General features: G+C 36.0%; 3 protein-coding genes across 3 annotated transcripts; 1 reads left to right on the top strand and 2 right to left on the bottom strand.

Moving 5' to 3' along the window:
* Positions 1-2228: 2228 nt before the first annotated feature.
* On the top strand, positions 2229-3987 carry LOC142540282 (uncharacterized). Its single transcript, XM_075646312.1, has 2 exons — positions 2229-3391; positions 3703-3987. Exons 1-2 carry the CDS (start codon positions 3007-3009, stop codon positions 3735-3737), a joined length of 420 nt encoding a protein of 139 aa, XP_075502427.1. The 5' UTR covers positions 2229-3006; the 3' UTR covers positions 3738-3987.
* Positions 3988-9912: 5925 nt separating this feature from the next.
* Positions 9913-12096, bottom strand: LOC142540280 (large ribosomal subunit protein eL13z-like). The gene is made up of 5 exons (XM_075646311.1): positions 11966-12096; positions 11320-11435; positions 10922-11055; positions 10399-10557; positions 9913-10336 (listed from the first exon to the last, which is right to left on the bottom strand). The coding sequence occupies exons 2-5, from the start codon at positions 11426-11428 to the stop codon at positions 10115-10117; spliced, it is 624 nt and encodes a 207-aa protein (XP_075502426.1). The 5' UTR covers positions 11429-11435; positions 11966-12096; the 3' UTR covers positions 9913-10114.
* A 2616-nt stretch (positions 12097-14712) lies between these two features.
* Positions 14713-16451, bottom strand: LOC142540279 (late embryogenesis abundant protein At5g17165-like). Its single transcript, XM_075646310.1, has 3 exons — positions 16237-16451; positions 15515-15526; positions 14713-15167 (listed from the first exon to the last, which is right to left on the bottom strand). The coding sequence occupies exons 1-3, from the start codon at positions 16323-16325 to the stop codon at positions 14906-14908; spliced, it is 363 nt and encodes a 120-aa protein (XP_075502425.1). The 5' UTR covers positions 16326-16451; the 3' UTR covers positions 14713-14905.
* Positions 16452-18438: the final 1987 nt, after the last annotated feature.

The raw sequence follows: 18438 nt of genomic DNA, 5'->3' as shown, positions 1-18438 counted from the left end.
CTTTTTTATATATTTCATTTTTGGAATCTCTCTCGCATCCATTTCTTGCAGAAACTGTTCTCTTCCAAGTGTTCTTTGTTAATTTTAATCATTTTTGAATTCATAGTTCTTCTTGCATCATTTTAGTTGCTGAATTTATATTATTTTCGATTTTACGTGTTCAGTTTTGATACCCCGGACTATACATGTCAAAACGGGCTAACGGGCCGGGCCAGCCCGCCACCCGCCGAAACCCGCCATTAGGCGGGGCGGGGCGGGCCAGCTCGCCATTTTGGCGGGCCTCTAAATGGCCAACCCAGCCCAACCCACCTTGCCGCTTATTATTTTTTAAAAAAAAAATACTAAAAAATATTAAAATAAACACAGAAGAAAAATATATTTCAGTCAAATAGTTTCATAAAAAACTTAAAAACATTGAAATAAGACATTGAAAGCATACAACAATCAACATAATCCATAAAAAATAAAGTGCTTATTCTAATTCACACAAGATTTCATCGTACACATGTACTAAAAATTAACTCATGTAATATCACCAACCATAAATACAATGAAATCTTTAAATGTGAATTCCAAATCTTTTTTAATATACAGTTTCTCCAGTTTCTTAAGGGTTTGTCCTCACAAGAAAACAAAAATTAACGATCTTAAGGGTTTGTCCGCACAAGGCACCTAACTCTTACCAGCCACATTTTCTTAAAAAGTGAGAAACATTGGAAGATAACATAAAGTCGAGGAAACAGACGGTTGTAAATTTCAGAAAATATTATGTGTTCAACAATACACATAATTACTTTATTTACTACATTATTTCTATAATTCTGGATTAGTTCGAGTTAAACATTAAAGAAAAAGGAGGAGACTGGAGAGTATAACATCTTCAAAAAAAATAGAAGCATAGAGATTTTACCAGAGTGATTGAAGTTAGGCACATGAGAAAAAGTAACGAAGAAATATGAATTTTTATATAAAAGTTAAAAATATAAAATTATACTCTAATTTGGCGGGCCAGCCCGCCCCGATTAGGCCCGCCCCGTCTTGGCCCGCAACCCAAACGGGCTCAACCCGTTTGGCCCGCCTCTAAACGGACTACTATTTTATCAACCCAACCCGCTCAATTTTTATGGCGGGGCGGACCGGCCCTACGGGCCTGACCCAATTTGACAAGCCTACCCCGGACCGAGGATGGGTCAGGCCCACGCTTGGTAGCCCAAATAATTAGTGACCCAGCGTTCAGAAACATCTGAAAGGTCATCTACCGCGAAGTTGGCAGGAGGTCATCCGAGAGGTCATCTCAGCCGACCTCCTAAACGTCCATAAACGTGACAGAAATACGGGGCCGAGCTCCCATGCCTACCTCCCTCAGCCAACCTCCCAACAGTTTCCGAGCCGACCTTCTTTATCGTGGAATTTGGTTGATTGGAAGTGTTATTGTCGAGCTCCAGAGCCGAGTTCCGTTAGGACCCAGATTCTAGCCGGGCTGATACCCCAAAGAGCCTCTATTCGGATTTCAGCGGGCAGCCCACGTAAATCAAGCCCAAAAGAATAAGGCACATTAAAGATCTAACCAAATCATTAAAAATCAAAACAAATCTTGCACAAGATTCTGAGCATCTAAATCTACCGAATCAGGACTCTCTCTTTCTCCAATAAGTATAAGGTCATTTATTGTTTATTCATTCATATATTCACATTCTCTCAGCACACACATTACTATCTCTCTGTTTTCTATTCTCTGACTTGAGCCCTGAAGAGGCTACGAAGGAACAACCTTCCGGTCCTCTTCTAACGTTTTTGTTTGTGCTCCCAAATTTCGAAAGTCTGATCCAAACTCCTCAAGTGAAGATTCGACCTCCCAACTACCATCTCGCATTTCAGCAACATCAAGTTTATTTATGGTTAAGCTGTTGGTTGGACATGAAATTATGGGGGTAAATAGTGGTGGGCTTGATTATTATTAATGTTTTTTAATTATATGCAGTATTCTTGAACCCCTGTCATGTTTTTGCTTACGTATTTATTTTTACCTTTTCTTTCCTCTGTGTTGAGTATATTAGCATAAAAGTGTATTAGCGCTTCTTAGTTTACGCTTCTTAGTTCCTTCTAGAAGTAGACATATAAATAGTGTTGGCATTGTAACTGAAAGCAATGTTGTTCTAATATTCAAAAGAATTAGAGTTCTTCAACTGCTACGAGAACAACTTCAACATGGTATCAGAGCGGAGAGTTTGATCCACGGATCCAGCTAAATCTCGCGTGACTGGTGATTTGCCATAGATCGCGTTCATTCCTTTTCAGCTGCAATTGAAGATTCAATTTTTTTCTGCTCAGCTCCTGCAATTATGGCAAATACTAACAATTTCAATGATCCGATGACCATCCATGCTTCGGATACTCCAAGTTTGAATTTGATTAATGAGCAATTAACTGGAGTTGTGAATTACGGAATTTGGAGTAGAGCAATGTTGATTGCGTTGCGTGCGAAGAATGAAGTTGCGTTCATTGATGGTACATGTAAGCGACCAGCTGCAGGTAATCTCATGTTGCAACAATGGGAACGCTGTAATGCTTTAGTGTTATCGTGGATTATGAATTCAGTATCGAAAGAGATTTTTGGCGGAATAGTGTATTCCACCGAGGCTTCGGCGGTCTGGACAGATCTTAAGGATCAATTTGACAAAATAAATGGCTCCAGAATTTTTTCGCTTCATCGTAATATAGGTCGTTTGGTACAAGGCAATAATCCAATCTCCACTTATTACTGCAAATTGAAGAACTTATGGGATGAATATTCTTCCCAGGTTACCCTGCCTTCATGTGAATGTGCTACGGCAAGGAAATATGTTGAGCATGATCAACAACAGCGGTTGCTTCAATTTTTAATGGGATTAAATGAGAGCTATGTACACGTCTGGAGCCAAATTCTTATGATGACTCCTTTGCCAACTGTTGGTCAAGATTTTTCTATGCTGTCACAAGAAGAATCACATCGATTGCTCTCTTCGAATGAAGCTCCAGCATCAGTCTTCCTATTCCATGCAGAATAAGGATAAGAGTACAGATCCGAAGAGAGATTTGAAATGTGATTATTGTCATTGGACTGGACATACAATTGATTACTGTTTTCGCCTCAATGGTTATCCACCAGGGCACAAGTTGTATAAACCTCAGCAAGGAAAGCCTTACACTAAGAAGTTTGGCAAGGAATTTCATAAAAACAAAAAGGTGCAGCGAGAAGTAAATCTGGTGGAAGATGGATCTATTGACACACCACAATCAGACACACAAAATGGTGCTCAAATTTTTACAGCTGCTCAATATGCAGAAATTTTGAAGTTGCATGGAAGTACCAGTGTCACTTCAACCACACAGCCAATTGTGAATATGGCAGGTAAAACTTCCCATTTACATCACACCTCACAAGCTTGGATAGTAGACACTAGAGCAAATGAGCATATGGTGGGAGATATCTCTTTATTACGCAATTCCAAGTCTATAGCAGATTCCACTAAATCTGTGACAATGCCCAATGGTAGTCAAGCTTTAATTAGCAAGATAGGGACAGTACCTATGACCAGTGCTTTTTCCCTTGAAAATGTGCTCTATATTCCCAATTTCAGATTCAATCTCTTGTCCATTTCCAAATTTACCAAGCATCACCATTTTTTTTTCACCTTTTACCATTTTTTCTGTTTGTTTCAGGACCTCAACACTGGGAAAATAATGGGGATTGGTAAAGAGGAGGGTGGACTTTATCACTTGGCTCCGAGTTGCCTGTCCACACCAAAACTAGATCTCTTACCTCTTGAAACAAGATGTAATACCTTGACATTAGACAAGTCTTTTATTTCTCACTCTTCTGTCAACATTTGTGATTGGCATAAACGTTTGGATCACATGTCTTTTTCTAGAATGAAGTTACTGCCATTTATGTCCATTATTGATACTTTACCACATTTTTCTGTTTGTCCTATATCAAAGCAATCTCGACTGTGTAACACTAAAACTTCTCAAGTGTTTGAACTCGTTCACATGGATATATGGGGTCCATTTAACACTCCCACGTACAATGGATAAAATACTTTTTGACCATTGTAGATGATTTTTCTCGAGGTACATGGGTGTTCCTTATGCATTCCAAACTTGATACACTTGGGATGATTCGTTTTTTTCTTGCCATGGTTGATATTCAATTTTCAACTAAAGTCAAAATCATTAGAACTGACAATGCAAAAGATTTTTTCAATTCTGGTTGCAATGGTCTCTTTCAATCCCTCGGGATAATCCATCAAAGCTCTTATCCATACACTCCTCAGCAAAACGGGTTGGTGGAGAGAAAACATAGACATATCCTTAATGTAGCTAGATCCTTAAAATTTCAGTCTTCTGTCCCATTGAGATATTGGGGAGATTGTGTACTGACAGCAGTTTATCTCATCAATAGGACTCCTACCTCGATTTTGAGCAATAAGACACCTTTTGAGATACTTTTCCATAAGCCCCCTGTATTTGATCATCTACGAATATTTGGATGTTTGTGTTATGCTTCTATTCTACCAGGTGGGCATAAATTTTCTCCCAGAGCCACTCGTTGTGTTTTCTTGGGATATTCGACTGTACAAAAAGGATATAAGGTTCTAGACTTGCATACCAAGCGAGTGTTTGTTTCTAGGGATGTAACTTTCCATGAGAATATTTTCCCTTTTGTGTCTGAAAAATCTCAAGTTCCTGTCTTTCCATGCGCTACTCCCTTCATAGAAGAGGGCCTTTTATCAGATAACACTGAAGCTGCTACCTTAGCTCCTATCACTCATCCTGGAGCAGCTTCCGATCCACCATTAAGAAGGTCTTCCAGAACCACTGTTCCCCCCATTTGGTTGAAGGATTTTTCTTGTCCTCAACTAACCAAAACCAATTCAGCCATTTGTCTTTACCCTATCTCTAAGTACTTGACCTATTCGAACTTTTCTTCCTCATACCAAAGCTATCTTACAGCCATGTCTTCAGTTGCAGAACCAAATTCCTACCATGAGGCTATCACAGATTCTAGATGGCGAGATGCTATGAACTTGGAATTGGCAGCGCTTGAACAGAATCATACTTGGGATGTGGTTGATTTGCCATTGGCTGTCAAGCCTATTGGATGTAGGTGGGTTTACAAGGTTAAATTTAAATATGATGGGACAGTGGATCGTTTTAAAGCAAGGCTTGTGGCTAAGGGTTATACACAGCAACCGGGGATTGATTTTCATGACACATTTTCACCCACGGCGAAGATTGTGACTATTAGATGTCTCTTGAAAGTGGCAGCTGTCAATCGTTGGCCACTTTTACAGATGGATGTTACTAATGCGTTCTTGCAAGGAGATTTGGATGAAAGTATATATATGACACTCCCGGAAGGTTATAAAGTGCAGAACGCCACTAAGGTCTGCAAATTAAGAAAATCCTTGTATGGATTACGCCAAGCATCTCGACAGTGGAATACTAAGTTTGCCGAGATCATGGTTGAAGCAGGCTTTCGTCAATCTCAGCATGATTATTCGCTATTTGTCAAACGTGAATCAGATTGTATCACTCTTCTTATTGTCTATGTAGATGAAATCGTTATCACCGGGAGTAGTTCGAAGGAAATTCAAGTGCTTCAAAATTTTTTGCATTCGAAACTTCAATTCAAGGATCTTGGAAACCTGAGATATTTCTTAGGGATTGAAGTTGCAAGATCCAAAGAAGGAATTTACTTAAATCAACGCAAATATGCGCTGGAGTTGATTGCAGAAACGGGTGTAGCAGGTGCTCGGCCTTTCGACACACCAATGGAATAGAGTAAAAAATTCACAAGTCATGAGTTAGATGTAATCATGCATAAGTCTAGTCACCAAGGTTCTGAAGATGTCTTGTTGAAGGATGCAAGTGTGTATAAACGGTTAGTGGACCGATTGCTATACTTGACCATTACGAGACCAGATATATGCTATGCGATACAACATTTAACTCAATTCATGCATTCACCGAAGCAATCGCATATGGATGCAGCCATTCGTATAGTCAGGTACCTTAAGAGATCGCCTGGTTTAGGTGTCATGTTGTCTGTGAATGCCACCGCTTCTCTTGTTGCTTATTGTGATTCAGATTGGGCTTCATGCCCGATGACACGTCGCTCTCTCACATGTTATTGTGTTAAGTTAGGAAATTCTATACTGTCATGGAAGACCAAGAAGCAACACACTGTCTCTCGATCCTCAGCAGAAGCCGAGTATCGGGCGATGGCCTCCACAACCTGTGAAGTGGTGTGTATTTCAGGATTGTTAAAGGATATGGGTCTGAATTTGAGAGCTCCGACTACTCATTTTTGTGATAATACTGCTGCTATACACATTGCGGCAAACCCCGTGTATCATGAACGTACAAAGCACATCGAAATTGATTGTCATTTGGCGCGTGAACGAGTTAAGGATGGTACGATAGTTACCGCACATATTCCCACTGCCGAACAACTGGGTGACATTTTTACTAAAGCTTTGGGAGGTCCTCAACATTCTTATTTGTTATCCAAAATGGGTGTCTGTGATCTTCATCAACCTCACAGCTGAATTTGATGTGTTGTTTGTTTTTCTTTTTCTTCTCTCAAGGTTGCAGTGTATTTTGAGTTGCAACCTTGAGGGGGGGATGTTGAGTATATTAGCATAAAAGTGTATTAGCGCTTCTTAGTTTACGCTTCTTAGTTCCTTCTAGAAGTAGACATATAAATAGTGTTGGCATTGTAACTGGAAGCAATGTTGTTCTAATATTCAAAAGAATCAGAGTTCTTCAACCGCTACGAGAACAACTTCAACACTCTGATTCGGTTATTTGGCTTTCATATTTTCTAAATTTTTGATCTTGAATCTGGTGTTTTGAACCGTTTACTGCGATTTCTGTTGCATGAATTCAAAATTGTCATGTTTTCATTTTTATAACGCTGTATCTGCATTTTTAATGATTAGGTAATACGGGTTCTTTATTCTTCCTCTATTAAATCTGGGGGTCGTTTTATGTCTCGCGGGTGTGTGTATACGCACAACAACTTGTATGAGGGAGCTCGTGGTTGTCAGATTTTTCCGTCTTGTGTTTGAAAAAATGTGGGGAAAAAAGGAAAAAGAAAACTTCTTGAAAACCCAGGAATATTAACAGTGATAGTCAGGAGTGTGATAGGATTATTAATCTTGGACATGATTGGACGCATATCGACATCATATATTTAACGATGGGAACCATGCTGTAAGATCTGGTTTATAAAGACAAATGGATTTGCACAGTTATCCTCGTGCTGAACGTGGAAGGTTTGAACAAATACTCAATCAGTTTCTAAATCTACTCATTTTTTCCCCTTGTTTCAAGAGAGGAGGAGCTATCAATGAAGAAATATAATTTTACTCCGGTTGATGCCCAACAAGGCCGCCTTTCCGTATCTGTCATTTATCGTGAAGATTTATCGGATTTCAATCTGGATTCCGGCATACTGTGCCCCCCAGAAATAATTACAGACTATGTAGGTAGCCCACTTACTCCTCCTGTGAAGACTTTTCCTTCTACCTCGTATGTGAAGGGTGCTCGTGCTTCATCTTTCCCAATAAGAGTGAGAGAATCAACTTCTGCATCACCACTTCAACGTCCACACAGCTGGGCACGTGGTCTCCAAAGGGATGGTTGTTCTCAACAGTACCAAGCATTTGGAGGATGATCTCCACCGTTGTATCTGTTACACAAAATATATGTAAGAAACGGGACAAAAAGTTACGCGGAAAACCAGCGAACCAATATGCTGAACAAAACAGTAGTACACTGCTTAAAGTAAATCATATCGATGCCTGTATGAAATACAGTGTCCTTAAAACAGATTCGTCCCCTCCGATACGTGCTTCGAGGATGAACTTGGACGTCTGTTTATCAGGATGCAACGAAACAACCAACAATAACCTAGCACGAGGCACCACTACGACAAACTTTAACGATACTGAACTTTATAACAGACATACAAAGCAATAGATTACAAACACAGAGATTCCCTGTTCATAACAAATCTTTATCTGATGACTTACTTTCTCCCCCTTTCTCATCATCTCCTTCCTCATCTCCCCCTTCTGCGGGAAATCCCACATATGGTTGTATGCGTTCAGAGACGGGTCCTGTGAGTATTCCACATCCAATGATGGGCAGAACTCCAAGATACCTTTCTCCCAATTTGTCTGATTCAAGCAGGCATTCTTTTTCGCCATTATTAATAATAAAGTTATTTTTATTTATTCATTTCATATTTGTTATTTCATTATAATATAATTATTGTTCCTGAAAAATTGTATATAAATATTGTATGTGTAAAATGGACAAAAAATTCGAAATTATCAAATTGAAATTTCAGAATTTACTCAAGTATTTTTTAAAAAAAATAAAAAATAAAAATTAAAAATAAAGTTGATGAAATTTAGTGAGAAAAATTGTATTACAGTTTGTAAAAATAGGTGGAAAATTGACAGTTTTTTATTATCATTTTGATGATTGAATATGTGAGTATCATATTAATACGAATATATTTATGTATAATTACATTGATATAATCGTATTGGACCAAAAATATTAATTAAGAAATATAAATAAAAAATTAAATATTAATTCAGTAGATTTTTTTATTATTAATTTATTCACGATAACGTGTATCGTGACGGCGAAGGCAGCATGTGTTTGGTTAGGTCACTATGATGTATAATCACGATACACATATTATTGATGAATTTTTGTAGTAAATGACGTTAAATCAAGTAACAAGACTAACGATTAGGGGTGTCAATCGTGTCAGATGGGTCGGATTTCGGGTCAACCCATGCAATTTTTTTTTCTAACCCGAACCCGAAAGCAACCTGAAAACCCCTAACCCGAATACGAACTCGTCTAACCCGAATTTTATTTATTTTTTAAAAAAAATTAATGAAAAAAATTCGAAAAAATAAAAATAAAAAATATTTTAATTTAAACACATAATAACAAAATTTCCGATTTAAATTTGAATGTTTAATTGTAGAAAATTAAAAGTATATTTACTAAATCAAATCAACAATTGTTAAAAAAATATACAAAATAAATATTAAATGATGAAAATTTATCATATAAATATACAATAAATTTTGTTCAAACATACAATATATAAAAATATAGATAATATTTTCAAAAAAAAAAACAGGTCAACCCGCGACCCAACCCGAAACCCGTCTAACATGTACTAACCCGAACCCACCCAACCCAAACCCGAACCTGATTTTTTTAGTGTTGGATGGTATCGGGTTGACGGATCATGTTGCATTTTGCTACCCCTACTAACGATAGGTTGAACAGCTTCAAAACAATAAAAAAAATAAAAATTCAAAAAACGTTATCAGCTTCCCACATGTTCATTTATTATGAATATTAATATCCCACGAGTGGTATGATATAATTTCTCGTAACAATCGAGAGATTTGAGTTTGGTTGTGTGACAAATAAAAAGTTCAGGATCTAGTATTTTTTGTTAAAAATACTAATATTGATATACAATTAATTGGCTACTAAAATAAGGTTAATAATTATCTTAGAAAATTTTTAAACACTGAATAAATAAATTCCCATCCACGATGACACTGTACTTGATAATTGTGACACATTTAAGCTTGTTCTTTTTTCTCCTTGAAAAAAGAACAACATTAGCATTACAAGAATCTACCAAGAATATCATATGCCATCCAATTATCTTAGTATTGTCTCCACGCAACCAAGCTTGGAAGAAATAACCACAAATAGTGCTTCACTTTGTCAAAACTTGATGCTCAGATGGCAAGTAAATCAAAATGAAAATTTACAAGTATTTGCGCTTGGATTAACAGAAATCGAGAGGACTAGATATAAAGGGAAAAAATCAAATTCGGAAAATTCACTAAATAGAGCCATGGACATGTAATAGAACAATGTAAAGACTGTCTCGGGAAAAAGATAATCCAAGCGCCTGCCCAGTCTGAACTAACAATTTGAATGAAATCCTCAAGTCTTTGATTCAGACTCAAATACAGAAACAAAAAGGATCCAGATATTCGGTCACCAGAACTTACTATTTCTTCTCTTCTTTCTCAGCTTCGGCTGCTCTCTTTGCCCTAACGCCAACGTGACGTTCATTAGCACGCTCCAGACGCAGCTTGTCGTATGCCTTAAATGATTTCATATCTGCTGTCACCTTAACGAGCTCCACGGTGGGTTTTTCAAATGCAATCGGCATGTATTGACCTGCCACTTGGGTGGCTGTGGCCAACTCCTCGGGTGTAGAATCACCAGCCTGTGGGGAGAGAACCATGTTTGAGAGATCTGATGTAACAGACAATAATCTTTAATATATACCTTTAATTTGCGAGTGCGTCTTGGGAAGACAACAAGCTTGGCCTTGTATGTCTTCAGCCTCTGAACATTAGTCTGAAAACCCTCCAAAGATCGATTTCGGCGTCGATGATCCACAGAGATACCAATGGTAGGGGCAAACTTCTTCGGAATGCCAGCAGCCTGGTTGAGACAAATCCAACAGAGATCAAATCATCAGTTCGAATTTAAAATGGTCACAAGATGAGGTACAACCAATAAATTGGTGTCATGAGGGACACAATAACAACTGTCCCAACAAATCAAGCTCAAATCACCAGAAGAGAAACAGAAATAGAAAAAATCATGAAATCAAACAGCAATAACTTCCAACAACGAGATCAAATAGATATCATCATTAGAGGAATACAATAACATGGACAGAATATTGGACAAACTCGTGTATAATTGTTGTTCAATCAATCTCAATCAGATCAAATATAAATTTTCTATTAACTAAAATAACACGAGAACCAAGCACTGATATGAATTCGCGAAAGGAAGCTACCTTAAGCTCCTCGAGAGAAAAGCCTCTACCGGCTCTGACTTTCATGTTATACTTCAATGTCTGTCCATGAACAATTGGGCGAAGGGGGCCAGCAGTAGGCCTGGGGAAGATCTTCACAGCTTTCTTCTGCCTTGCTGAAAGAAGATGCATAAAACAAGATTAAATAACGCTGAAAGAAGATGCAAAAGAACAAGATTAAACCCTTAGTTTCATTAGTAAAGCTTACCATTTGTAAGACACAAGAGGCACAAAATTAAAACAAATGCAGAAATACACCAAGAAGTATTATGATGTTATATCATCCTAGATTTGGTCCCAAACTAGTTCGGGGTGGGTAAAACGGCTACCTCATTTTTCCAAACAAAATACTGGTAGGTAATATCAAGACAGATGGTTACCAATTCTTCTCCTCGTCTTGCGGGCAGGCTGGTTGAACCAGGTTCTAACATAGTTCTGCCAATGCTTCCTGAAATGCCCATTTGGAATGACGTTGTTGTGCTTAACCATGGTCTACCTAAAACAAGTAAACATGGTATATTTCAACTCTACTGTTGTAGAGAGTTTGAAGTTTAAACTAAAACTATCCGTCAGCTAAGTAGATCAGAGTTTACGAGAAAAGTAAATTATTTCAAAAAATAGGCCATGAGTCAACTTCATCTGCAGACAGGCTGAATGAACCCAACAGAAGACAAACCAAAAATGATTTCAATACAAAATCCATCAACCTCGCACCTATTAACAACATCTCACGTTTTCTTGTACCGACGAAACAGATAAATAACACATTCGGTAAAATGACACCAGCAAAAAATAACGAAACATAAAACAAAACAATTCCAATAGCATCATCAATAAAAACCTAATCTGAGGAAAAAAACCTATAATCAAGCAAACAACGCGCTCAATATTGACATAGAAGTAATATCAAAATGATTGACACAAAATTCCGGGAACAAAAATAGCAACCCTCGGTTACTAAACGCCATTCCTCAACAAAAATAGCAGGAAATTGACAAATGTTTAGACTTTAGGTTTTCGGCTTACCAGCTCAGAGGGGACGGGATGAGGCAGTCCTTGAGTCTCAGGTGCTCGGATCTTAGGGGTTTGAGGTTGATATGGATTTATGTCTGCAGTTTTAAGGGTCGTTGGGCCGAAAAGATTTGTTGGTTCAATGACTTTATTCACGATTCATTTCGTATGGGCCTAAAGAAAGCCCACATTAATATGATCCATTGTGAGCTGAGAGACATATATCTTTTTAACACGTAACATTTTATTTTAGCATATAAATATAAAATATAAATAAAGTCATAAAACGATGTTAATTTATTACTTTCTATTTTTTCTCTAAAAAAAATAATTCAGTAAAATATAAATAAAAATAAAAATAATTACTGTAAACAGTTATCTCGTCTATGAACCTCAGTGCTTTATTTCAGGCTTTAATAATTCTGCAACTGATGAATAAATATTTAATTTTCACAAAAAAGTTGTGAGATCATCTTATTAGGGCATCCGCATCCGTCGGAATTAATCCATGTTAATAACTCTCCATCTCATCAAAAATGATGGGGTCCACGAGCCACATATTCATTACATTAACATTTCCCCATTATTAACACACACTCACATTCGTTTAATTTCAACTTTCATTATTTATGGGTCTCACTGTCCACTTACTCATTTTTTTTATTTTTAATATTTCAATATCTTTCTAATATTTTTAAAATTTTACAACAAATATTACTAAAAATAAATAGTATTATTATTTTAAAAATAACTTAATTCCAATATTCATTAAAATATTATTAAGAAATGAAAAAAAAGTTGGACTCTTTTATTTAAAATATTATTCAACACAATCTCTTTAAAAAAAACACAAAATACAAAGAAAAAGAATTACGATAATCGAATATAGCCGTTGGTGCATAATTTTGCCGTTTGCAAATAGCCGTTGGTGATAATTAGCGACGATTTTTGAAAAACCGTCGCACATAGCGACGGGTGTCAAAAAACCGTCGCAAATAGCGACTTTTTTTTAAAAAAAACAGACTCTTTTCACTTTGCGACGGTTTACGAAAAATCGTCGCAAATTTCGAAATAACGTCGTTCATTCTGATGAATTTCTTGGCTGCCATGTCAGCCAAAATTATTAATTCTTGCGCCCACATTGGTGGGCGAAAATTAATGGGTGTTATTAACACCCATTAACCAACCAATGTGGGTGCCCTTAGTAAATTTTATGATACGGATCGGATCACTAATCCAACCTAACCAATGAAAAATATTAATTTTATGTCAAAAATATTATTTTTTTTACATCTACGTACCAGTTCGACCAATTTCACGTATGTAGATGAGATGTTAAGTCTTGTTTCTCAATTCCAAAATTCTGTTTCACACATTTAGCTTTAATAATGCATATAATTTTGTTCTACAACATGTCCCGCCGTGTCTCCGAAATCATTCAAAAAACTCAAAAGCAAAAAAACACTACGAACATCACCACACGATAATAACAACAAATCATCCGCATAAACAAGGTGAGTGATATGAATATTACCATACTTTGGGTGGAACAAAATTCAGACGAACTAGACATACATAGTAGAGATCGAGACAAAACCTCAAGATACCCTAGATGAATATTGAAGGTTGACATAAAAAAAACTTATGACACAGTATACTGAAAGTTCTTGCGAGAAGTTCTTATTCTTATGAATTTTTCACCGATATTCATTGGCTGGGTAATGGAATGTGTATCTTCTACATCATATTCTATAGTATTTAATGATTCTTACCATGGATACTTTATCGGAAAGAGAGGTCAATCTACTCACATCTTAAATGAGTTGGAGCTTTTATTACAAGCCTTTGTCAATTGTGACTAGGAGGTGGATTCGTTATGTTTGTATGATTGAGACTGATGAAAGGAAAATGGGTATTTGTTAGTCAAAGGTTTAATTTTTTCATCACGAGATTTGGTATAATGTCGTCGTCATAATGATCCATATAAATACGAAATCTAGCTCATCTAATTGACCAGATAAATAGTGGAATTTATCTAAAAATGCTTACGTGATTCAAATCTTGAATTCATTTACAATACAGGCAATTTTAGTATTTCACTGAATTTTTTTTGCTTCTGATGCTTCGGTTCTTCTTTGGTTGGTGCTTGCCTGTACTTTCTTCTCTCATCATTACGGCCGGTTGGAATAGAACCCAGCAGCTTATTGTAAGTTTGTTGCGTTATTGTTTCTTTCTTTGTTTACTTGTAATTATTATTACAGGCACAAATTCATATAAAAGTAATCCCAACTATGTGAAATAATTTTATAAAAAATATGGGTACCAACATAAGTTCTATCCGATTGGACAATACAGACAATTTCATCTCATTTTGATAATGACAAATAATGTAAAAATATCGTTCGTTGCTTCGTATCTTTTTATATTTCGATGCAGGCATCTTATTGAGAAATTGTGACAATTTAATCACATAGGAAGTAGAGTCCGAGAAGTTGTTTTTATTAATATTTAGACAAAAACTTGTGTGAGACGATCTCACGGATCGTATTTTGTAAAACAGATCTCTATTTGCGTCATCCATGAAAAAATATTACTTTTTATGCTAAAAGTATTACTTTTTATTGTGAATATCGGTAAACCCGTTTCACAGATAAAGATTCATGAGACCGTCTCACAAGAGACCTACTCTAGCTCATGGGGAGCTTCAAATATATATATATATATATTTTTAACCACATTGTGAACTCATTTTCATCCACAAATAACAAAAAGCCACTCCATATCCACCCGTATTACACACTCAAAATATTGAAACGCAGTTGTTATTATGCTACTAAAATCTTTGTACATATCGAGAGAGTAGTACGGTACATATCGAGAGAGTAGTACGGTAAAAACTGAACACACGTTCAAATACTTATAACGCTTGGGTGGAACGATACTTCTTTCATCGAGTCAAGGGTGGTGTGGCTTGTCCAAGTCCTCCAGAGGACGGAAGAAGGCCTTTTGCTCCAGTACTGAATCAGTGCCGCCATTCGAACCACCATCCTCATCTACCAAGGCTGGTCCTTCTTTTGCAGGGCCGAATACCCCGGTCTTAGGGTGAGGAGCCCAATATTGTTGAGTTTGAGATGGGATCACGTTGTCTGGAACCACAGCAGAGTGAGAATGATCCTCGTCTGGGTTCTTGTCGTAGGTTGAAACGTGCACACCTCTCCTAGATTATCATTAGATCAATTCAGTATATACTACAAAACTTAAAAGACGCTGGAGGAATTGAGAATTGAAAGGTTAATATAATAGAGTTGAACAGGATAAGCTGGATTTAGTTCGTTTCCTAATACAGTACAGGGTACTAATAAAAATGAACGAAACTATGCAACATGCATCACTTACTTTCCACCATATAAAGTATACTTTGCGTGTGTGTGATTAAAAAAGGCAAGTGGTTGAGTAGCAGACGTGCATATAAAAGCTAGGTGGTCTGGTTATGATACGAATATGGGAGATGTTGTGGGACCAAATCAGTTCTCAACCCAAAAACAGATTGCCTAACAACCAAACTTTATCAAAATACTCAAGCCAAACAGAAATACAAAAGCATCTTATTTTAATCCATTTATATTTTAACTGATGTAACGCAGTTACAATTTATTGAAAATATATTAAAATTTAATCGAATAAAATAAAAATATTCCCCATAAGAGCCACAAGATGATGGGTGGGGCAGTTGAGTAAACAGAGAAGACCAATCTATTGTCATACCAATTACTATAATCTGATAGGTTGTTAAGGTATCGATACCGTAGAGAATCTCCGTCAGCAAAACCGTAAATTCTGGGTTAAAGTTCAAAATAAGTGAAATAAACATCAGAAGAACTGGTAGCACATGCAAATTCCATCACCGACTGAAATTAAATATATTTCCAGCACCAATCTCAACACAAGTACACATGAATCAGTGAGCAGATAAGGCTAAGTCGAGAGCAACATCAAGTGACGGTTCGACGGCCGTACAGATCCTTGAAACCGGGACAATCTAAGGCCTTCAATCTCGAAAACCAGATAAAAATTCGAAACAAACTCCAAACAACCAAAAAAAAAGAAAAAACTCCGATCACCGCGAAACCAAACAAAAAAGTGAAAGTCCGGTCAGCAACACATCCAATCTCCAAAAGTAACCAACATTCACATGAAACGACAAAGTCTCTACAAAAGCAGCCATTGAACTAAAAACACAGCAACTACATACAGTATAAGAAGCTAAAAAAACAACACAGACTGACCTGATTACGGTAGAATCGCGGGAACGGACCCGGCTGACAAGTTGCTTACTGAAGCTCGCCAATCCTCGACTCTGAAAATTAGCAGCCATAAAATCAAACACTATTTTTCTCTGGGAGAAATGGTGAATTTGAGAGAGAGATTAGGGAGACAGGGAAGGGGTTTGACTGATATAGTGATAATAACAGTAAAAAGAAGAGTGGGTGTTTTTTTGTCATGTGTCTGTCCATCCTCATATCTTTTTCATCCCCCCAACTCACACCTACCCCGTACTACGGAAAGACCGAGCGCCGTCGGATATTCGTACTGTAACCGTCATTCTTAACGGAGTCCGTTAACGGGTTTCTGTAGACAGGTGGAAATCGACTTATCATTATCTTGATAATATCCCTTCAATCAATGTCGATGATTAATGAATGATTCTCAAAAAAAAAATTTATCTTGTCAATAAATAAATTTTCCAGTAATGTAATATAATTGCCAAGGATAATATATAATATTGAATTTTAGGTGGGCTGTGGGACAAGATGTAGATAAATTTTTTACTATGTTATATGACTATACGTTTTCCCGTTGGCAAAAACTTGTGTGAGACGATTTCATGGGTCGTATTTGTGATACGGATCCTTATTTGGATCATCCATGAAAAAGTATTATTTTTTATGTTAAGAGTATTACTTTTTATTGTGAATATCGATAAAGTTGACCCGTCTCACAGTTAAAGATCTGTAAGATCGTCTCACAAGAGACCTACAGTTACCCGGCAATGGAAATGTTTTGACTTTTTTTTTTTGTGATCCACTTGGGTTTTGTGAATTATTTATTTATATAATAATATAATACAGAGTATATGCCGACAGGCAGGAAGAATATTCCTAAAATATTTGCTAAGAAAATATGATATTATGCCAGCATTTTCTTCCAACTTTACCCTTATATGATAATAATATTATTACACTTTTGTTTTTTATTTTTTTTATATTTCAACACACACTCTTATTTTTATTTTTATTATTTAAAAAATTCAAATAAATTTAGTCCCTCCATAATTTGTCAAATTTCATTTTAGTCCATCGATAATGATAAAAAAAACTGTATACACAACGCGTGTGCAGAATAACTAGTTTATATAATATATTAACTAAAACAATTATATTTAAGTTGAATTAGTATTAAATTATTAAGATTAATAAAAAAAAAAAAAAAAGGAAAAAAGAACGTGTCGGAGACAATACAATAATGATGGCGAAATTGCACCAGGTTGAAAATAGTCTCATTATTATTCTATAATCACAGTTTTCTATATTTTGTCACATACAACTATATATTTGCATAAAATCTTTTTATACATTTAAATATATTTTTTTACCTATTTTTTGAACATGTGGTTTCAAAATATTATTATGCTTTTAATTTACTAATGTTTTGTAATCATGAAAAAAACTTCAGTTTGCTAGATTATCGAAACGGTGATATAATTAATTTTATGATAACAAGACTAGTTTTTGTATTATTACTATATTTAATTAAGCATACATATAAAGATGTCTTAGGCTCTATTTGAATAAATATTTATAAGAATATTATTTTTTATTGTGAATATCGATAGGGTTGACCGTCTCACAGATAAAGATTCGTGAGGCGTTTCACAAGAGACATACTCTTAAAAAAATTATAAAAGTTTTTAATAAAAGAATAAATGTATGTTTAGGCGGCAAATGTTCTGTTAAAAAAATTATAGTTAAAAATAATTAATAAGATATTTGGATAACTATTTTATAAAAATATTTTAATCGTAATTTATGGTTATATATATATATATATGAAATTGAATCCCACATCTTGCCAAACGCACTCTTCCTCACGTTGTTTACGAAGAGTCCCTCGTTCTCTCTCGGAACAATTAAAAAAGTAGGAGTGTAGAAAGAAGTTATTTAAAAAACGAGGACTCTGACTTTTTTTTTAAGAAAACAAGGAGTTGACTCCTGATTATTATATTAGCCGTAATTAAACTTTTAACTTAATCAATTATTCTCTTTCTTCTCGGTCGACACACATATTTCCCAATTAAAATTTACGAGCCATCTATCCTTCCACCCAGAAAAATTGGTCGACCAAAATTAAATTGGTCGACTAAGAAGACTTTTCTTGGTCGACCAAGAAGAAAATTTCTTCTTGGGTAGACCAAAAGACCAACACCTTGG

The sequence above is a fragment of the Primulina tabacum genome, chromosome 3, assembly GCF_025594145.1.
Source record: "Primulina tabacum isolate GXHZ01 chromosome 3, ASM2559414v2, whole genome shotgun sequence".
NCBI classification, from domain to species: Eukaryota; Viridiplantae; Streptophyta; class Magnoliopsida; order Lamiales; family Gesneriaceae; genus Primulina; species Primulina tabacum.
The sequence above is the reverse complement of the archived record's forward strand: the minus strand, read 5'-3'. Positions and strand labels throughout refer to the sequence as shown.

Coding starts and splice junctions, on each gene's coding strand:
- LOC142540279 (XM_075646310.1), bottom strand. CDS start 16,325: ATGGCTGCTAATTTTCAGAGTCGAGGATTGGCGAGCTTCAGTAAGCAA.
- LOC142540280 (XM_075646311.1), bottom strand. CDS start 11,428: ATGGTTAAGCACAACAACGTCATTCCAAATGGGCATTTCAGGAAGCAT. Junction 11,056..11,319: donor CAAGACGAGGAGAAGAATTG/GTAACCATCTGT, acceptor ATCTTCTTTCAG/CAAGGCAGAAGAAAGCTGTG. Junction 10,337..10,398: donor GACGCACTCGCAAATTAAAG/GTATATATTAAA, acceptor CTCTCCCCACAG/GCTGGTGATTCTACACCCGA.
- LOC142540282 (XM_075646312.1), top strand. CDS start 3,007: ATGAAGCTCCAGCATCAGTCTTCCTATTCCATGCAGAATAAGGATAAG. Junction 3,392..3,702: donor GCCAATTGTGAATATGGCAG/GTAAAACTTCCC, acceptor TGTTTGTTTCAG/GACCTCAACACTGGGAAAAT.